The sequence below is a fragment of the Crocodylus siamensis genome, chromosome 9 (assembly GCF_052110815.1).
Source record: "Crocodylus siamensis isolate JL-2025a chromosome 9, ASM5211081v1, whole genome shotgun sequence".
NCBI classification, from domain to species: domain Eukaryota; kingdom Metazoa; phylum Chordata; order Crocodylia; family Crocodylidae; genus Crocodylus; species Crocodylus siamensis.
In genome coordinates this window covers 56,995,405-57,011,673 of record NC_143403.1, presented here as the reverse complement: position 1 = coordinate 57,011,673, position 16,269 = coordinate 56,995,405, and the positions used below count along the sequence as shown (strand labels likewise).

The 16,269-nt window shown below is 49.9% G+C and overlaps 1 protein-coding gene across 1 annotated transcript in view; it reads left to right on the top strand.

Annotated features, from left to right (window-relative positions):
* The first annotated feature begins 314 nt into the window (after positions 1 to 314).
* Positions 315 to 16,269, top strand: part of LRRC75B (leucine rich repeat containing 75B) — a 39,365-nt gene continuing 23,410 nt past the window's right edge. Inside the window, exons 1-3 of the mRNA XM_090063546.1 lie at positions 315 to 907; positions 9,452 to 9,580; positions 14,979 to 15,091. Of these exons, the coding sequence (XP_089919672.1) occupies positions 620 to 907; positions 9,452 to 9,580; positions 14,979 to 15,091 (530 nt within the window). The 5' untranslated portion in view covers positions 315 to 619. The remainder of the gene's footprint in view (positions 908 to 9,451; positions 9,581 to 14,978; positions 15,092 to 16,269) is intronic.

The following is a 16,269-nucleotide window of genomic DNA, read 5'->3' as shown; positions in this document are numbered from 1 at the left end:
ATACACAGGGATCCCACAGTCCCGCACGCACACACGCACAGCCCCCCCCCAAACACATACACACACGTGCACCCCAGCGAACACACACGTATACACACCCCAGCACACAGACCCCCCCAGCACACCCACGTATACACACGCGCGCACCCCCAGCACACACACACACCGAGCTGGGCGTGCACTGGCGTGCACAGGGAAGGGAAGGGACAGGCGCCTCGCAAAGCCGAGCGGGGCCCGGGGCGGCGAAGGGGCGGGCGCGGGGAGGGGGCGAGGGCGGGGCGGGCGCGGGGCGCGCGGGAGCTCGCTGGGGCCGGGCTGGGGCAGGCGGCACAAAGCGGGAGGCGCTGCGAGGCGCGGGCCGGGCACCTCCTCGCCTCCCGCTCCCCGGCCGAGGCAGGGCGGCTGCCCCTGATGCGGGAACAGCCCCCGAGCGGGGAAAGGCTCCGGGCAAACCGCCGCCTGCTTTTCTGGTTTTCCCTTTGGGCGGCGGCGATGCCCGCGGCAACCCGGCGGGTCCCGCTGCCGCTGCCGTGAGATCGCCCCGGTTGAGACACCCGGCCCGGGGCCCGCCCCACGCCCCTGCTGCCCCCGCGGGGCGATCTCTGTGCCGGCCGGGGCCATGGGCTCCCGGCTCAGCAGGCAGAGCAGCCTGGAGGAGGAGGGCGCCTCGGGGGAGGACGCGGGTCCCAGGGCGGCTCGGAAGGAGCCGCAGCGGCGCGGCGAGAGCGGCCGGGGCGACTTCCAGTTCGCTTCCCTGCTGCTGAGCTCCGAGAAGCTGTCCGGGGTGCTGAGGAGGAGCAGCCCGGCGCCCTACGTGCGGCGGGTGGGCTGGCTGCGGGAGATCCAGGCCACCGTCCGCGAGCACAAGCGCGAGCACGCGGTGCATATCCTCCGGCTGCTCCGAAAGGTAACGGGGGACGGGGTGCGACGCGGGGGCGAGCACGGCAACGCGCCGCGGGCCCCGGGCCGACACAAAGGCGGCGGCAGGGCTGGGGCCGCGGGCAGCGCCGTAGCCACGCCAGGGAAAAGCACATGGGGCCGGGGGCATGCGGACAGCGGCCACGCAAGTGGCCTGGTAAAGACAGGACACACACACACCACAGTCGGGGCAGGGGGTCACACTGGGCCGGGCTCTGCTGAGACACACACGTGCACACACGCAGATCCGAGCGGGGGGGGGGGGTCACACTGGACTGGGCTACACTGGGACGGACACCCCCCTCCCGCGGGCTGGGCTGGGACACACACACCCATCTCCCCTTCAATCGGGGCAGAGGTCAAGCTGGGCTGGGTTCATACCCCTCCCCACCCCTCGATCGGAGCAGGGGAGTATGATGCTGAGCTGGGCTACACTGGGACAGGCACACCCATTCCCCACCCCCAATCGGGCCAGGGGGTTACCTGGCCTGGGCTGGACCCCCCCCCAAACACACATACACACAATCGGGGAGCGGGCCTCGCTGGACTGGGCTGTTAGGTGCTGGGGCGCACGGAGTGCCCGGCCACATCCTCCTCCTTGGTCCAGCCGGAGAGGGACTGGACACTTGGAAGCGGGCGGCGGGGTGGGGGCGGCTGCTTTTTTTCCGCCTCTTGGAAGGAAACTGCCGGGGTACCTTTGCACTGGGATCAAGTGCGGCTGCACGGAGCCAGGCCCGCGAGTAGCGCGCCCCGGGGAGGCAGCGGGCTCCCCGCTTTAGAGCCAGGTCGTTTGCTCTGTCCCCACCGCATCACACGCTCGCCCAGGCCAGGCCATTCCGCGGAGCGACAAGGCGTGGCTCGGGTCGCCCCCTCCCAGGGGTCCCTTTAAACGCGGGCTGATCTGAGCAGCGAGCCTGGGCGGGGCAGGGCCGGGCCGAGCCGGGCCGGCCGCTTTGTGCGGCTCCGCCACCGGGCAGGCAGCGCTGGCTCAGCAGTCCTTAGGTGTCTACGTGGGGAGAGGGAGGCGGCCTCTTCTCTTTGTTCCCCTACAACAATAGTGGCAGAAAGGAGCGGCGGGAGGCGCTGCCCAGGCAGGGGGGAGCTGCCGGTTTCCAAATCCGCGGTTTCTCGTCCCTGCCGGGCTCCAAGTCTGGGGGAACAGGTTGGCCAAGTGCCTTAGCACAAGAGGCTGGGGAGGGGGCAGGCTGTCAGCTCCCTCGCTCAGGCTGGCGGGGGCCTGGGAGTCTGCAGCAACAGGGGGCTTCAAGCTGAACTCCCAGAGACAGAAGAGCCTCCTTCAGCAAGGCCCCTGGAAGCTGCATGGTGCTCAGCACCCCTCCTCAGTCCTTGCTGCCAACAGATGGCTTCCAGGAATTGGCTCCATCCATGGAGTCTATTCAAACTGGCAGCCCCCAGGGCCACTGGCTCCACAGTGGCATTTGCAGACCAAGTGTCTCCTTGAGGATGACCCAGGCAGGGAAGGGAAGGTGAGCAGGTCAGTGTCTTAGGGGCAAACTCATTGTGGGCTGTCTCAATCCAGGAAATAAAAGCAAATGTGCAGACAGTGCGGTGCCAAACTGTGCAGAAAGGAAGAGCCATCACTACCCTGGAACCAGCCCATTCCCTCTAGCCCTGCCTTGGGCAATGGCCAGATACTGGCATTGTGAGCAGCATCCCCAAAAGGCAGTTGGCTTTGCAACTGGGGGACACTTCTCAACCCCAAGGGTTGCACTGCGTGAAACAGGAGGATTGAGGGCTTTTACAGTTCTGCACCCAGCAAGGGTTATGCCCATTCATATAAGGGCGTAATCCCCAGTGGAAACATGCTGAGTGGTTTGCCTCACTCCATCTGATTCACAAGTTTAATAAGCATGTAAAGACTTTGGGGCAGGGCCTGGCTCCATTACATGTGTAGATTTCCTAGGACAGGGGTGTCAGACTCAGCCTTCCTTGCAGCCTGCATCCAGATTATGGGGCTTTTCCTGAGCCAAAGGCAGCCCTGGGGGTTAACAGCCATCACTTGCCCCTGCCACCGATATGCATCCCCAGCAGAGCCTCTGGTTTTGATGGCAGGCCTTGCTCCTGCTTACTGTGCCCCCAAATTCCTATCCTGTCTGGTAACCCTGTGGACTAGATGACATGGCTCTGCAGGCCCTACGCTTGACAGCCTGCCCTAGAGTCATAAGACTAGGGCATCTTTTTACAATAGTACAAGCACAGCAGGCAGCAGCACCACTGGTAGCATCAAGTTCCACAGATTTGTTGGGTATCAGATGCAGACTATTTACTTGGATTCATGTAAACCACCTTACACCTAGTCCTATGAGTAGCTCTACTCAAACAAATAGTCCAGGCAAATGGGATTATTCATGGGAATAAATGGCACTTATATGAGTAAGACTTTGCAAAATTGGGCCTGAAAGTTATGATTTCTTAATTTTATTGCATCTCCTTGCAGTAGTATTTATACTAGGACCATTTACTTCTGCAACCTAAGTATTTGTCTGTGAGTTGCCATAAAAACAGTGATTCAGTTCCTTAACATAAAATATGATAGAAGAGTACCTCTTCTACAGAAAACCTCTCTGTGTGTGCACATGTGCATGTTTAATTTAGACAAGGGTCACAAAGGACACAAGATGCATTATTACCAGAAGTTTGTGGAAAAAAAAGAGGCAGCGATTTGCTTCACAAACTTGGTGATGTTGCATGAATGGACTTTCCCAGGGGTTGCCAGAGGCCAGAATTATAAAATGTTATCTCCTAGGGTGCCCAAACCAAAGCATTTCAATCTCTGTTCATCTTGAAGTCTCCAGAAGGTCCACTGAATGACAGCTGGGATTTCACTGCTGAGTCACTGGACCATCTGGAGAGGACGATAGAGAGGAAACCTATTTTTTGGACATAGCCTGCCAACTTCTTTCAGGCCCGGCTGAGCCATCCGTCACCTCCGTCTACACTTCCTCTGAGAACATCTTACTGAATTGCCTGTTTAACTTTCAAATTTACTTTTCCCCTCTAGTCCCCAGTCCCCATCTCAGGCTTTCTGATTGTTACTGTGTTTCCTTTGAAGGACAGAGACTCATTTGCAAGCATCTTTTCTGTGTGCTTATACAGGAACTGAACATGCATCCACTAATCACAGAATGATTTCATTTGGCTGCATAAAATGGAGGGAATCCATCCAATACTCTCATTTGCTCCTGCTTTGCCCTTCCAAGTCTTCCCAGTTTCTTTCCTTGTCTGGGTATGGCAGGATGCTCCTCCATTTATCTTGCCTACTGTAGCTCTCAGCTCCATTCTGCCCCATAGGTGCTCTGTTGCACGCAGGGCTGGACACAGGAATGGGCACCAGGCAGCCGCACAGGCCCAGACAGAAAGGGAGCCTGCAATGGTAATTTTTTTGTCCGATTATCATTATTATTATCATCATCATCTCTGGCGAAGTGGGGCCTGAAGTTTTCCTGGGGCTGCCAGGAGTCTAGGTAGAGTGCTGGTTGCATAGGGAGTCTAACAGTCGCTTTAGCATGCTGCCAGAGCAATACAGCATGTCAGGGGAGGGGACTGCCAGCTATTGGAAGGTAGTGGGAGACAGTCATCATTTGCTGGAGCTGGAGGTTAGCTTCACTGCAAATCATGCCTTGTAATTATAAAGCTCTCTCTGTACAAGAAGATGGGGAGGAGGCTTAGGGAACCCTAGCTGTGGTGGCAGAGCAGAGCAAGCCATCTCGAAGAGATGAGACAGGGGTTTTGGCTGGACCCCAGTCTCTGGCAGGAGACAAGGCAGAGGAAGGGGGTAGTTTCAGCCTTGGATACAAAAGCAGAGATGCTGCTCCTGTGTGCATTCCCTCTGCTAAAGCTCCAGAAGGAATTCCACCTCCTTCAGCCTCAGCTAAAGGAGTGCCCGCCCCTACCTGCCTCCAGGAGGGCACTGCATTTTAGCCTAACCCTGGCCGTTCTCTGAACCTGCACCAGCATGTGCAAAGGGCACATGATGCACCTGGAGTGCAACTGTTCAAAGCCCAGGACATACGGCCCAAGTGGGGCCTCTACATGTCAGTGCCGACAGCACTGTTAACTGCCATAAAGGGTATTTTAAAAACAAGGGGCCAGCCCACTGGTATAAATAGGTATCGTGCCAGCGAGGCAGGATTTGGCTCATTTATACTAATCTGATTCATATCAGCTTGGAAGCTGGTGCCATCATTTTTAACCTAATGGATCACGTAGAAAACTGGTCAAACTCCTGGTTCTGTGCTTTCTTTTAACTGTGAACCAAACGCTTTTAACACTGTATTTTATGAGAAGAAAAATGCACACGCGCACACACAGAGGCAGTGAGAAGATGCACTAGAGAATGTTTCTTCTGGGCTGAGAATTTAGAGACTATCAATGTGAAGTGAATATTTACAGCTACATTATTTATAAAGCTATCCCATACGGGATTTGTAATGGGGATGCAGATTCATCTTTAATGCACAACTCCAAATGGTGCTGCTGAACTACAGAGTTTAATTACTGCTGTGATATATGTTGCTGTTTCCAGCCATGTCACCCTTTCAAAAGCCTTCCACTTCCATATGTGTTATGTCGCATTCAGGAAATGGAGATGACTGGTGAGCCTGTCAGCTTCCCCCAGGTCTAATAGTCAAGCTAGAGGCTGGCATAATGCCCTGACATGTTTCCAGCCCACATGCAGGTGGCCACCATAGCATCCCCACTTGATAACACATCTGTCTATGGTTAACCCATAAACTAGGTTCCTCCATTGCTTGCAGCTATCCTATGCATCATCTATGTACATAAAATCAGCTAACTGCACTGGGGCTGGAGTGCATATGATCTCTTCTACCTCTGCCCATTGGCTTGGTAGCTGGTGACGCTTTTGTACCCTGCTTTCTGCTTGGTGTGAGAGTTTTTAGGGGTGGGGAGTAGAAGGTATTCCCCTTTCTTTTGCTGCTCTCTAGGGTCAAAATCTATTCTAGCACTTTCCCCTGTCCCTCCCATGGTTCTGTCTTTGCAGGGACTTTGCTTGCTGCTCTCCCTTTCAGAGCTGTCCACGCATCTTTAACTCCATGTGCTAAAGAACAGATTCAGCAAAGTAATGAGAACATATGGGGCACCCATTTGCTTATTCATTTCCTCTGACAGCAGAGCAAAAACTGGACAAATTATCTGTTTATTCCCTCATCAGAATCCTCCACATTGATAGAATCAAGCCCCAGAAGAGTCCTTCCCAGAGGAACCTTTGTCATCCACTCTCTCCCCTTCCATTTGTGAACACTCCCTCCTCCTGCCCTCTCAGTGCAGTTTCTTCTCAGTGATGTTGATTTCATTGCCAGGTTTCCATCTTCCTGATCTGTTTCTCCTCCCCATCCCCAGCACTTGGTGTCCTTTCCATTTACATTATTACAATCAGAGCTACCCTCACTCTCAGACAAGACTTGATCCTCAACTTATAGCACAGAAAAGTCCTCCTACCTGCTGAGGTTGCTACATGCAGACTTGCTGTTAGAGATGCAAATGCTGAAATTTAGTAATTACATAGTGCTGCAAAACACTACCTGGATGCTAACAGACAACAAAAGGCCAATTTTTAAAAAATCCCTTAGATATCCAACTCCCACTGAAATCAATGGCATAGAGGCATCTAAGTACTGTTAAGGAGCTGGGCCAAGGTGTCTTGGGGGAAGGCCAGGACTAGCCACCTGGTCCCTCAGACCATATGCTCCTGTGCCATTATCCATAGAGAGACATCCCAGCACACATCAGCTATGGCCAGACTGTGTCCCTGGCAAGTCTGGAGAGGGGCACACTCTGTATCTGGAAGGTAGTGGTGCAACTGCCCTGGCTTTGATCCTGAGATCACCTTCAGGAACATCAGGCACCAACATCTTGAGAGTGGTCATTGGGGCTGCAGCCCAGGAGGATCCCTGCTGCAGCATTGCTGGGTTTGGCACATGTAGTTGGAATGGAGAGGAGGGGCATGCTTGGGAGTATCCCTCCCCAGATATATCAGAGATGGGGTGTTGACATGCCCACTGAGGCTGGAATAGCAGTAACATTCCCCACTGCTGGCCCTTCTATAGCTCCTGTTGGGATGGAGTGTCTTTCACCTTTCCTTAGTAAAACCTACTCACAACACATGCCTATAAAAGGTAGCCAATCTCCAGTCTTGCTAAATCAATCAGTAGTCTAAGAATGGAAGCGGTCCCCAAGATTCAGGGATATTACTAGACTTAGCTGCAGTAGCTAGAGATGTGTAATGACTGCAGCCACCTGCACAAAGAAGCCAGTCAGGACAGCTAACTTGAACACATTTTTTTTAATAAACCACCACATAAATGTTGCAGCTGCAAACTGGAAAGTATGGTCTAACCCATATAAGTGGGTTGCTTTGGCAGTCAAAAAATTGCCTGACATATGAATTGGGCTGTTAATTCTTCTAGTCTCTCAACCACTGTCAGTGTTGTGTTATTAGCTATGATGAAATTGACACGGTCCTGTCAATTTCACAGGTGTTCTTAGATGTCAGGCCTCTGAGTAACAAGGTGAAGAGCCTGAATGAGGTGTGAACAGTTGAGCCAGGCTGAGCCCACCCTCTGAGTAACAACGTAACAAGTATTCATGAGGTTCAAGAAAGCTGAGAGAAGGCTGCTCCCCCACAAATTAGCTTTCAGACTTAATTCAGAAATAATTTAAATCAGATTTAGTAGCTTGTACTATAAATAAGCAATAAGATGCAATGAACAATGGTTGGCTGATCCATTACCTACTCATGGGTTCCTGCTAGAGGTTTCCTGAAGTAGGAGAACATACCTGGAACATCTTCCTATCTCTCTCCTACACCCCGCCCAAATAATTTCCCATGGCACAGCTTTATATATGCATAAAACTATATCCAAGATAGTGCTTCTGCACCCCACAAATTGAAGGGTACCTATAATTTACTAGGCTACTAAATCTTAACGTTATCTAGTATTTTGCATTTATGTCCACCTCATACCGGGAATTCACCATAAATGGTGGTTAAAATGTTAAAAATTGCAACAGCTAGTACATGTACGTCCCACAAGATGCACCACATGAAAAACACTTATTCTGAAAAGATGGGAAATTTATCAGTTATCCTAGGAAGCTGTTTAGCATTTTGTAGTTTTATGGGTAGATTTTAAACACTGGTTACCTATTCTTGCCAACTAGGCTCTAACCCGGGGTGGACAAAATATGGCCCATGAGCTCAGGTGCTGGGGGCAGTCCAGGCTGTGGCATGTGTGGCCAGTCCTGCCATGCCCATGTGTAGAGGTACTGCCCAGTGCAGAGCACACCCTACCCTGTCCCTATGTGTGGCTCTCAGGCACAGCAGGAGCTGTAGTCCATGGGATCTGGTGACAGGGTGGTGGTGATGCAGTATCCAGACTTGGCTTCCTGGCACCCCTTGTGGCAGCAGTTTGCTCTGCCCTCACACTTCTAACTGCTATTGCCTGTGTCTCTGCCACCACTGTCAGTTCGAGACTCGCTGCCTGGGCACCCCAGCCATCCACCCCATGCCCACTGCCAGGGGTGCTGGATGGAGCAGGCCAGGTAGGCAGGGTCTCCATGGAGACCAGCCTGGGACCCCCTGCAGGTACAGCATACTTGGCCGGATGGATGGGACGGGGCCACAGGCAAGTGGGGAGCAGTGTCCAGGAATGCAACAGGTGAGCTGGTTCCAGGGCTGTAGCCAGGGCCAGAATCATGGGGTAGTGGCAGCATGGGGCCAAGGCCTGGGGCAGAACCAGCACCCATCGCAATGGATGTGTGGGGAGTGGATAGCAGGCCCCAATCCTGTGCTGTCACTATCCTGAAATCCCAGCCCTGGCTCCAGCCCCCCTGTCCTGCTCCCGGATGCTGCTTCCCACCTCCCTGGAGCCCCATTTTATCTGTCCAGCCAAGCGTGCCCTGCCCATGGGGGTCCTGGGCTGGTCTCCATGGAGACCCTTCCCACCCACCTGCCCACTCCATACAGTGTTCCTAGTGGTGGGTGCAGCTCAGACAGGCCTGGGGTTGAATAGCATCAATTGGCATGTCCCCAGCCCCTTGCTTCCCCCCCAGCTGTGCCAGGTAGTGTAAGCAGCTGTGACAGGGTCTGAGGCCAGGGACACACTCTTCCCCCTCCCCTCAACAGCTCACCAAAACTTAAGTGGCCTTGCAGCCCAAATAATTACCCACCTCTACTCTAACCTGAGGCCTACTAAATACTTTATTTACAAGCCTTCAATCCTGTCTGTTCCCAGTTTGTGTTTCCATTCTGCTAATTCCTGTAACAGCAGAATACATACTCAACTTTTACTACATAATTTATCTACTCCTTCCCCTCTGCCCACCCCCCATCTCTACATTTTTGCTTTGCTTTTTGTTAGAAGGCTTTCTCCATTGTCCAACTAGATTTGGTTGGTCCCTAACATGGTTGTTCAAAGAGCTGCTGCAAAATGTAGCATTTTTATGCTCCCAATGGCGCTCGAGTCTAACAGTCTGTGTTTCCTTATTATAGGACCTTGGATTAGAAGGAACATTCCTCAGTGAAGTTCTCTACAAGAATGCTACCTTCCTCAACTTGGTGGATCCTATCTCCCATGACCTCCTGATGAGCCTAGCTAGAGATCTGCAGTGCCCAAAAAAGGTGAAGACTTCTAATACAATAGTCAAGGGTAAAACCCTTCTTTGTGATAAAAAGTTGACATAGAAATGAGCCTAATTAACTGATCAATGTCACCCCATTTTCCCCTGGGTTAATGGAAGTGCTGTAGTTCTCCCAAAACAACCAACACGCTCCCACAGTATGACATGACGTATATAATCCCACATATTTATATAGGAGACAATTTAAAATCAAACAGCTTCAGTGTTGATGTGTTAAATGTACAGAAGGTAGGAAATTCATTCTCACAGAGACAGTAAACAGCTGCAATTTGCATGTACAAATGTATCAAATTATGGATCACATTCACTAGTACTGTCCAAAGATGCAAAGGAACCAATGCATTTGACTCAAAAATATCCTGGGCTCAATTCTCTATCACTCCATATGTGTAACAGGGAACCCAGCTACTGTTATTAGGGAGGGAGAGACTGAAGCTCCAAATGCAGACCTGCCCTCTCATAAATACCTCTGGGGCTCTGTATTTGCTGCAATTAAGTGCTCACATGTACAGATGGAATCAGGCAGAGATTCCAATATCTAGCCTTGTTCAGATGCATAGGCAACTGGTGCCTACTTAGTCAGGGAGGCACATGCCCACACCAGAGACCAGTCAGCAACCAGAGGGAAGGTCCCCCCTGCAGCCAATCCTGCCAACTGGGGTGGGGGGTTGTCCCCCGTGGCCGATCACTGCAGTGCGCCACGGTGCTCTACTCTCCATCCAGTGTTTGCAGGGTGAGCACGAGCACTCCTGCCTGTCCTTCCTGCCCATCACCTAAGTGGCAAGCGTGGCCGGTCAGAGTGTGCATGTGCACCCCGTATGCATCACCACTGGTTAACAGGAAATCTCTACCTACTGTTTCCCTCATTTTGTTTCCTAACTCATGCACTAGTTCCAGACAGACTTTTTTATTATCCAAGGCCCCCTCAGTATGGAGCTAAATCTCCCCCAGCTGTGGGAGGGCACAGCAGTCTGGGGAAGGAATGGCGACCCTTGAGTCTTAAAAGGTGTGGCCGTAAATGAACAGCTTTGTAGTGTGTCCCTGATCCACTGCTTTCACTTCTATGATCAGCAGTTTGTACAACCTGACATCTGTTCCTAGAAGAGGAGAGTTAAAGGGACCTGTGGATCAGTAAAACAATCAGATTTCTCACCATTTTTGCTGTTTACTTCTAGATATTTTCTTAGCTGGGGTCATGCAAGTAGACTGGTCCTTTTTCACCTAAGGGGTCCTAGTGCTATAGCCCAGTCCCTGATGTGTTTGGGTTGCTGTGGAAGGAAAGTTCTTAGTCAAAAAGGTCTGGGGGGTTTTTAAGTGAGAGAAGTTCTTCTGGACAAGTGAGGGTGTTTATAGCAAACCCCAACTAACTGAACAATGTGCTACTACTCTGCTTTTTTGGTGCCTCAAAACCTGTGCAGAATGTGGCCCTCTATGCCAGGCACTGTCCACTCCAGCTATGTATGTCCCGCTCCATGAACATGAGCCCCTGGCAGCTGTGGGGGCATGGTGGCAGTAGGCATGCGGCAGCGGTAAGCAGGAATCATGGACCTCCCACAGGTGCCGCCGACAGTGCCAGCACTGCCTTTTTGTAGAGGGTGCACTGCTATGCACCCCCTACACATCGTCCCTGTTCAAATGCATCTAAATGCTCAGACATAATCATGCTAAAGGATCTAAGGCGAAAAGAAAAGAGCTTTTCTTTTCTCCCTGTACCAACCCCCAGGCAATTCTCCGGTGGGGAGGTTGCATGAAAAATCTCCATCCAGAGGGTGATTGCATCCTAAAGATTATAAGCATCTGAAAATAGGGGCTTCCAATATAAACACCTTGTCAACCATGCCTTCCATGATCAGAGGCCTTGGAGTTCTAAATCCTCTGTTTTGACTGGTGCCTCAGTCTCACAAAGTATACGATATCCCAGGTGAGCTACCCTGACATGGTGTTTGGCAGGCAGAGTCTACTCTATACACCATTATAGAGGGGGCTGCACACACCTGTGTGTGTTTAGAAACACCCCCCTTTTTCTGAAGACACTGAACACCTCAGTTGCTCTTGATGTCAATGGGATTTAAGTTGAGGAGTGGAACAGACTCAGCACTTTGAAGGATCAGGTCTCCCAGGTACAAAAAGGAATAAAATAGTAGCACTGAGTCTCCTCCTCAGTTTATTTCTGCTTCACCCCTGGACACTTGGCAGGGTAGAAATCTGGATTACAGCTATTAAGCAAAAAGCAAGCACAATTTCCATTCTGCCGGTTACAATAAAATCAGGTATCTGATTCCAAGGGCATCTGAGGTAGAAGAGGCAGGTTTAGAGCTGCCTCAGGCATAAACTAGAGGAACACTTGCAGAGCCCTGTGCTAGGCTCTCAAAAGCAACCTGGTAAGCACTAAAGCTAAAGAGTGACTTGGAGATGTTCAGCACAGCAGTGGGCAGCAGAGAAACAAGCAAACACAGCTAGGCCCCAGAGATCATGCCAGTCCCACTGGCACTGCACAGTGCAATGGGGCCTGTGAGCAGGTGTGGCCAGTACACCTTGCCAGCTGCTTGTCACCAATAGCACTATATACATCAGCTGTAAAGCCATGCAGTAGCATCACATACACACCATGTCTTAAGGGAGTTAAGAAGCTTCAGCTTCTTCCTAGGAAAGTTCCAGCACAGCTGTTTGCCCAGAAGTGTGGTCCTCTAATCACTCACAATAAAGAATGGAATTAGCATATTTTCTGACAGCTTCACTGTATGTTTAGCTATAAAATCCCTAATTACACATATGTTGTGTTGCAGTCACAAGGCTGAGGAATGGGAATGCAGACAGCCAGGAGGGCTTTTATAACAAGATAACTAGAGATACTGCGAACCCTTCACCTGATGAAATCAACAGCCTGGCACTTGGGTAGCCTTTAGATCTGTTGTTTGTCATTCAACTTTGATAGGAGAAGTCAAGGACTATTCAAAGACAAGAACAGTTAGAACGTGTGCAAAAATAAGCTTGGAAGCGTAAGTATTTCAGGGCCATCTTTTACCAGCAGGAGTTAGTGGAGGGAATTCAGTGAAGTTACTAGCTGTGAGGAGCTCCAGCCTCCCAGGGAATGGTGTATAAGTGCCAGCTATGCAGGGAGCATATGGATATTCCAGTCCCAGGCTCAGCCAGCAACAGCCACTGTAGGGACTCCCTGAGGCAGAGGATCTCCAAGGATTTAATTCTGCCCCTGAAAGACCATCCTACACATTACTCAAATTTCATCCCACCAGAAGCTACTCACTTGCTCTGAGAATCTTTGCCACAGTCCCCACATTATGCTCTCTACAGCAGGGCGGGACAAGAGTTTTCTTTGAACAATTTCAAGTGTTTATTAAAAAATGTCAGCAATATTTGGGGATTTTTAGGCAGCCCAGTCCTGAAAAAAAATTCCCAATGTTTGCAATCAAAACAAGAAAAAAAAGGAACTTTCCCTTCAGAAGTGTCTTTGGCTTTCTACACTTCTCCCTTAGCTTTTAATGTAAATTCTTTTTCCAGGTGAAAGTTCTCATTTAGTTGAAAAGGCATTTCCAGTCTAAAATAATATTTTTGACTAGTCATGTTATTCTTTTAACAAGAATTAACAAGAAGCACTTATCAAGCAGCTCTGGAACTCCGTCTTACAATCTGCCAGAGCCGGAGTCAGGATATCTTTAGGAAGTGCTGTAAGACCTTTGCATTTGGGCAGACATTTAGCAAGCAAAGCTAGGTCAATATATTATTTAGTTGGTCTGTGTTTTATGTTGATATTCTAATTCCCCTTTTAAGTGGTTTTGTTTTCTTACCACACATTTTCCTCTTGTTCCTCTCCTGTTTTATAAGTCATTCTGTTTTCTTACTGCAAGCCACCAGGAGCCTTTGATGGGAAGGGCAGCATATACATTGCATGAATAAATAAGAATTCTACACCTTCATAAGCTAAATATTGTGAAATCCTGGAAATAAACAGTAAAAGGAAAAAGCCAATTCCCCACTGACATAAACTATCATCACCGATTCTTACTCCGTCTGTCCACTTCATCCAGGCAGTGCCACCATTGCCCTGGTACACTGTTCTGCAATGGAAATATACCATTGGAGGAGTACTGCTGATTGCAGCACTGCAAAGAGGATCAAGTCTCCCAGCACATTCCTTTATGACACTGTTGGATGGAAGAGTATTTTTATACAGAGATTTGTTTGTCATTCCAAAGTGTGTTGGTTACATGCGCTTTCAGGATTATGTAAGCCTGCAAGTTTATATTTTTAACTGTATTGTATAGCAGCTAGCATATGTTGTTTTTTGGAGTGAGTAAGGTTGTGTATTATAGTGCATTGGAGATGGAGCCCTTTGTAGAGTTACAGCATATGGCTTTCCTGGGGAATTCTTGACTAGGAACTTTTTGTAAGGGACTGCAGATTTTCAGACCTGATCTCAAAGGTGAGCGGAGGAGAGCAAGTGATACCTATTAATATGGCAGTGGGAAACTGGCTGGGACCCCAGAACCATTCAGTTTGAGATGGTCATGTCTTTGAGCTTTTTTAAAAGATTCAGGTATTTTGAAAGTATGACAAAGGACTGGAAGCAGCCATGTCTAAGAAAACAGAATGACTTATCAAAACAGGAGAGCAACAAGAGGAATATGATACCTGACAAGACAGGCAGTCTTGTCAGGAGAACCCCCCAGGCTGAAGCAGGGAAAATCTAAATGTTTCCCAACAGTTGGGAGCCTCTAATGGTTACAATACAAGCACCAGTCCACTGCACACCCTTGGCTAGAACAGGTACTACCTCTCATATGGCTGCTTCTGAGCAGTAATGCCTTTCTAAATACTAGCCCTGCTCCCACAGGCCAAAGCAGGGATGTGCCCATGCTGGGATGGTATCCAAGGCACTCTTTAAGGCAGTTGCAAAGAAAGTTTACCCTGCCCCCATTTGCAGGCCTAGTCTTAATCCTGGCATGAGAGGAAGGGCCTTGGCCAGGGGACAAGTCACGGAACTTCACTGAGATTGGGTTGGGGAAGTTCCACTTGTTATAGCCCTGACTCCCATTTCTGGAGCTCCCATCAGTATGTTCTCTTTCCTCCTTCCCTTTGCTTCCTCTGTTCTGTTTCCCCCTCTGACTCTTCTGTTTCATCTTCCTTTTCTCTCCCTTGATCTCCCCTCGTATTACCCCATTTCTTTACTGCCTTCCCCCCCTCCACTTCCTTCTGGCTCTTCTGTCTCTTTGTCCCATGTTCTTCATCTCTAGTTTCTTACTCACCCACACAATCCTTTATTTCATCTCTAGTTCTCTGCTGGCCCAGTCAGCCCAGGTACATTGACAAAATGTACCAGAGCTCCACAATCCAAGGCTGAGTTGTCCTTTTCGTTTCAGGAATATGATCCTTGGAAGTCCTCCGACAGAATCTGCAGGCAGCTGATTTACCATTTGACCCCTCATTCAAAATGGCACAGGCATGGCATGCCACGGAGAAAGTCCCAAGCATGGTGAGTCCTGGAGGGGGAAGGGATGGAAGAGAAGCAACCTCCCAGAGTCCCTCCTAGTCACACCAGACACAACAACTATTCCAGCAGCTCAAACTTAGCGTTACCATGGCCTGGTGTTTTCCCAGCCCTGCCTACACCCCCAAGAGAAATGCTACATTCAAATATTTGAACAATAACCAAATGTTTCATTTGAGTCCTGTTCCCTTAAAGGAACCTCAGCCCAAACTGTGCAGGGCCAAAATATAATGACCCTGGTTTATTATGTATTCTTTATAGTCCCTAAAGCTCCTCCTGCCCTTCAAGGCATGTTCCATTCAATAATGCTGAACTCCCATGATAGACAGTTCTCCCTGCAGGCCAAGTAAGATATTAACCTTCCAACGCTGTAATTTTGCATGAAGTTGGTACTGGTAGAAGCTGCCAGATGGACACACTGTCAGGGCTCCCTCTCTTCCCCAGGGAAGGTGAGTAATTTACAGGTTGCACACTAAGACAAACCAACAAGTATAACTTTCTTTATTGGAAAAAAAAAGCTAAGACAGACTACATAAAATCAGCACAAAAGAAAACTTCAAGTTGTAAGCACGTCAGACTGGAGGAAGGGCACTCCCCCTTTACCCTGAGTTATTACCTGATGGGTCTCGGGAACCCCACCCTGCGTCCAGGGTGGCAAGACTAACTCCTTTATCAGGTCCTCCGCCTTGTCCTCCCCGAAGTAGTTCCACCCAGGGCCTAGTTCTTATGACTTTTATATCTTTACTTCTTCCTATTCCCATTGATCCTCCAATCACACAAAAGCTTCTAGCCGTATCAGCTTTTCAGGTTAAAGCAAGCATTGTCACATGCTGCAAAGCAAGGTAATTTTTGGGCCATGCCGCAGTTCCCTTTTCCAGAGACGTTACTTTGGGTACCTTTCCAGAGCCATTAGGTCATTTAAGAGCAGCTCCCCTTTCCAATACTAGCAAGTCAGCAGATGCAGTAGGTCATTATCCTGTGGCCTCCAGGTTCTGCAAAGCTGACTTCCCCTTCCGGGTGTTAGCTTGGCCTCCTCCCAGACACACCCAAAACACATCCCTTTACTAGGATTAGCAGATACGCAAGCTCCCAAAATCGGCTTGTGATCTTGTGTATACCAGCTATATTTATCTGTGGAGTTATTTTTCATTTGTATAAGTGAA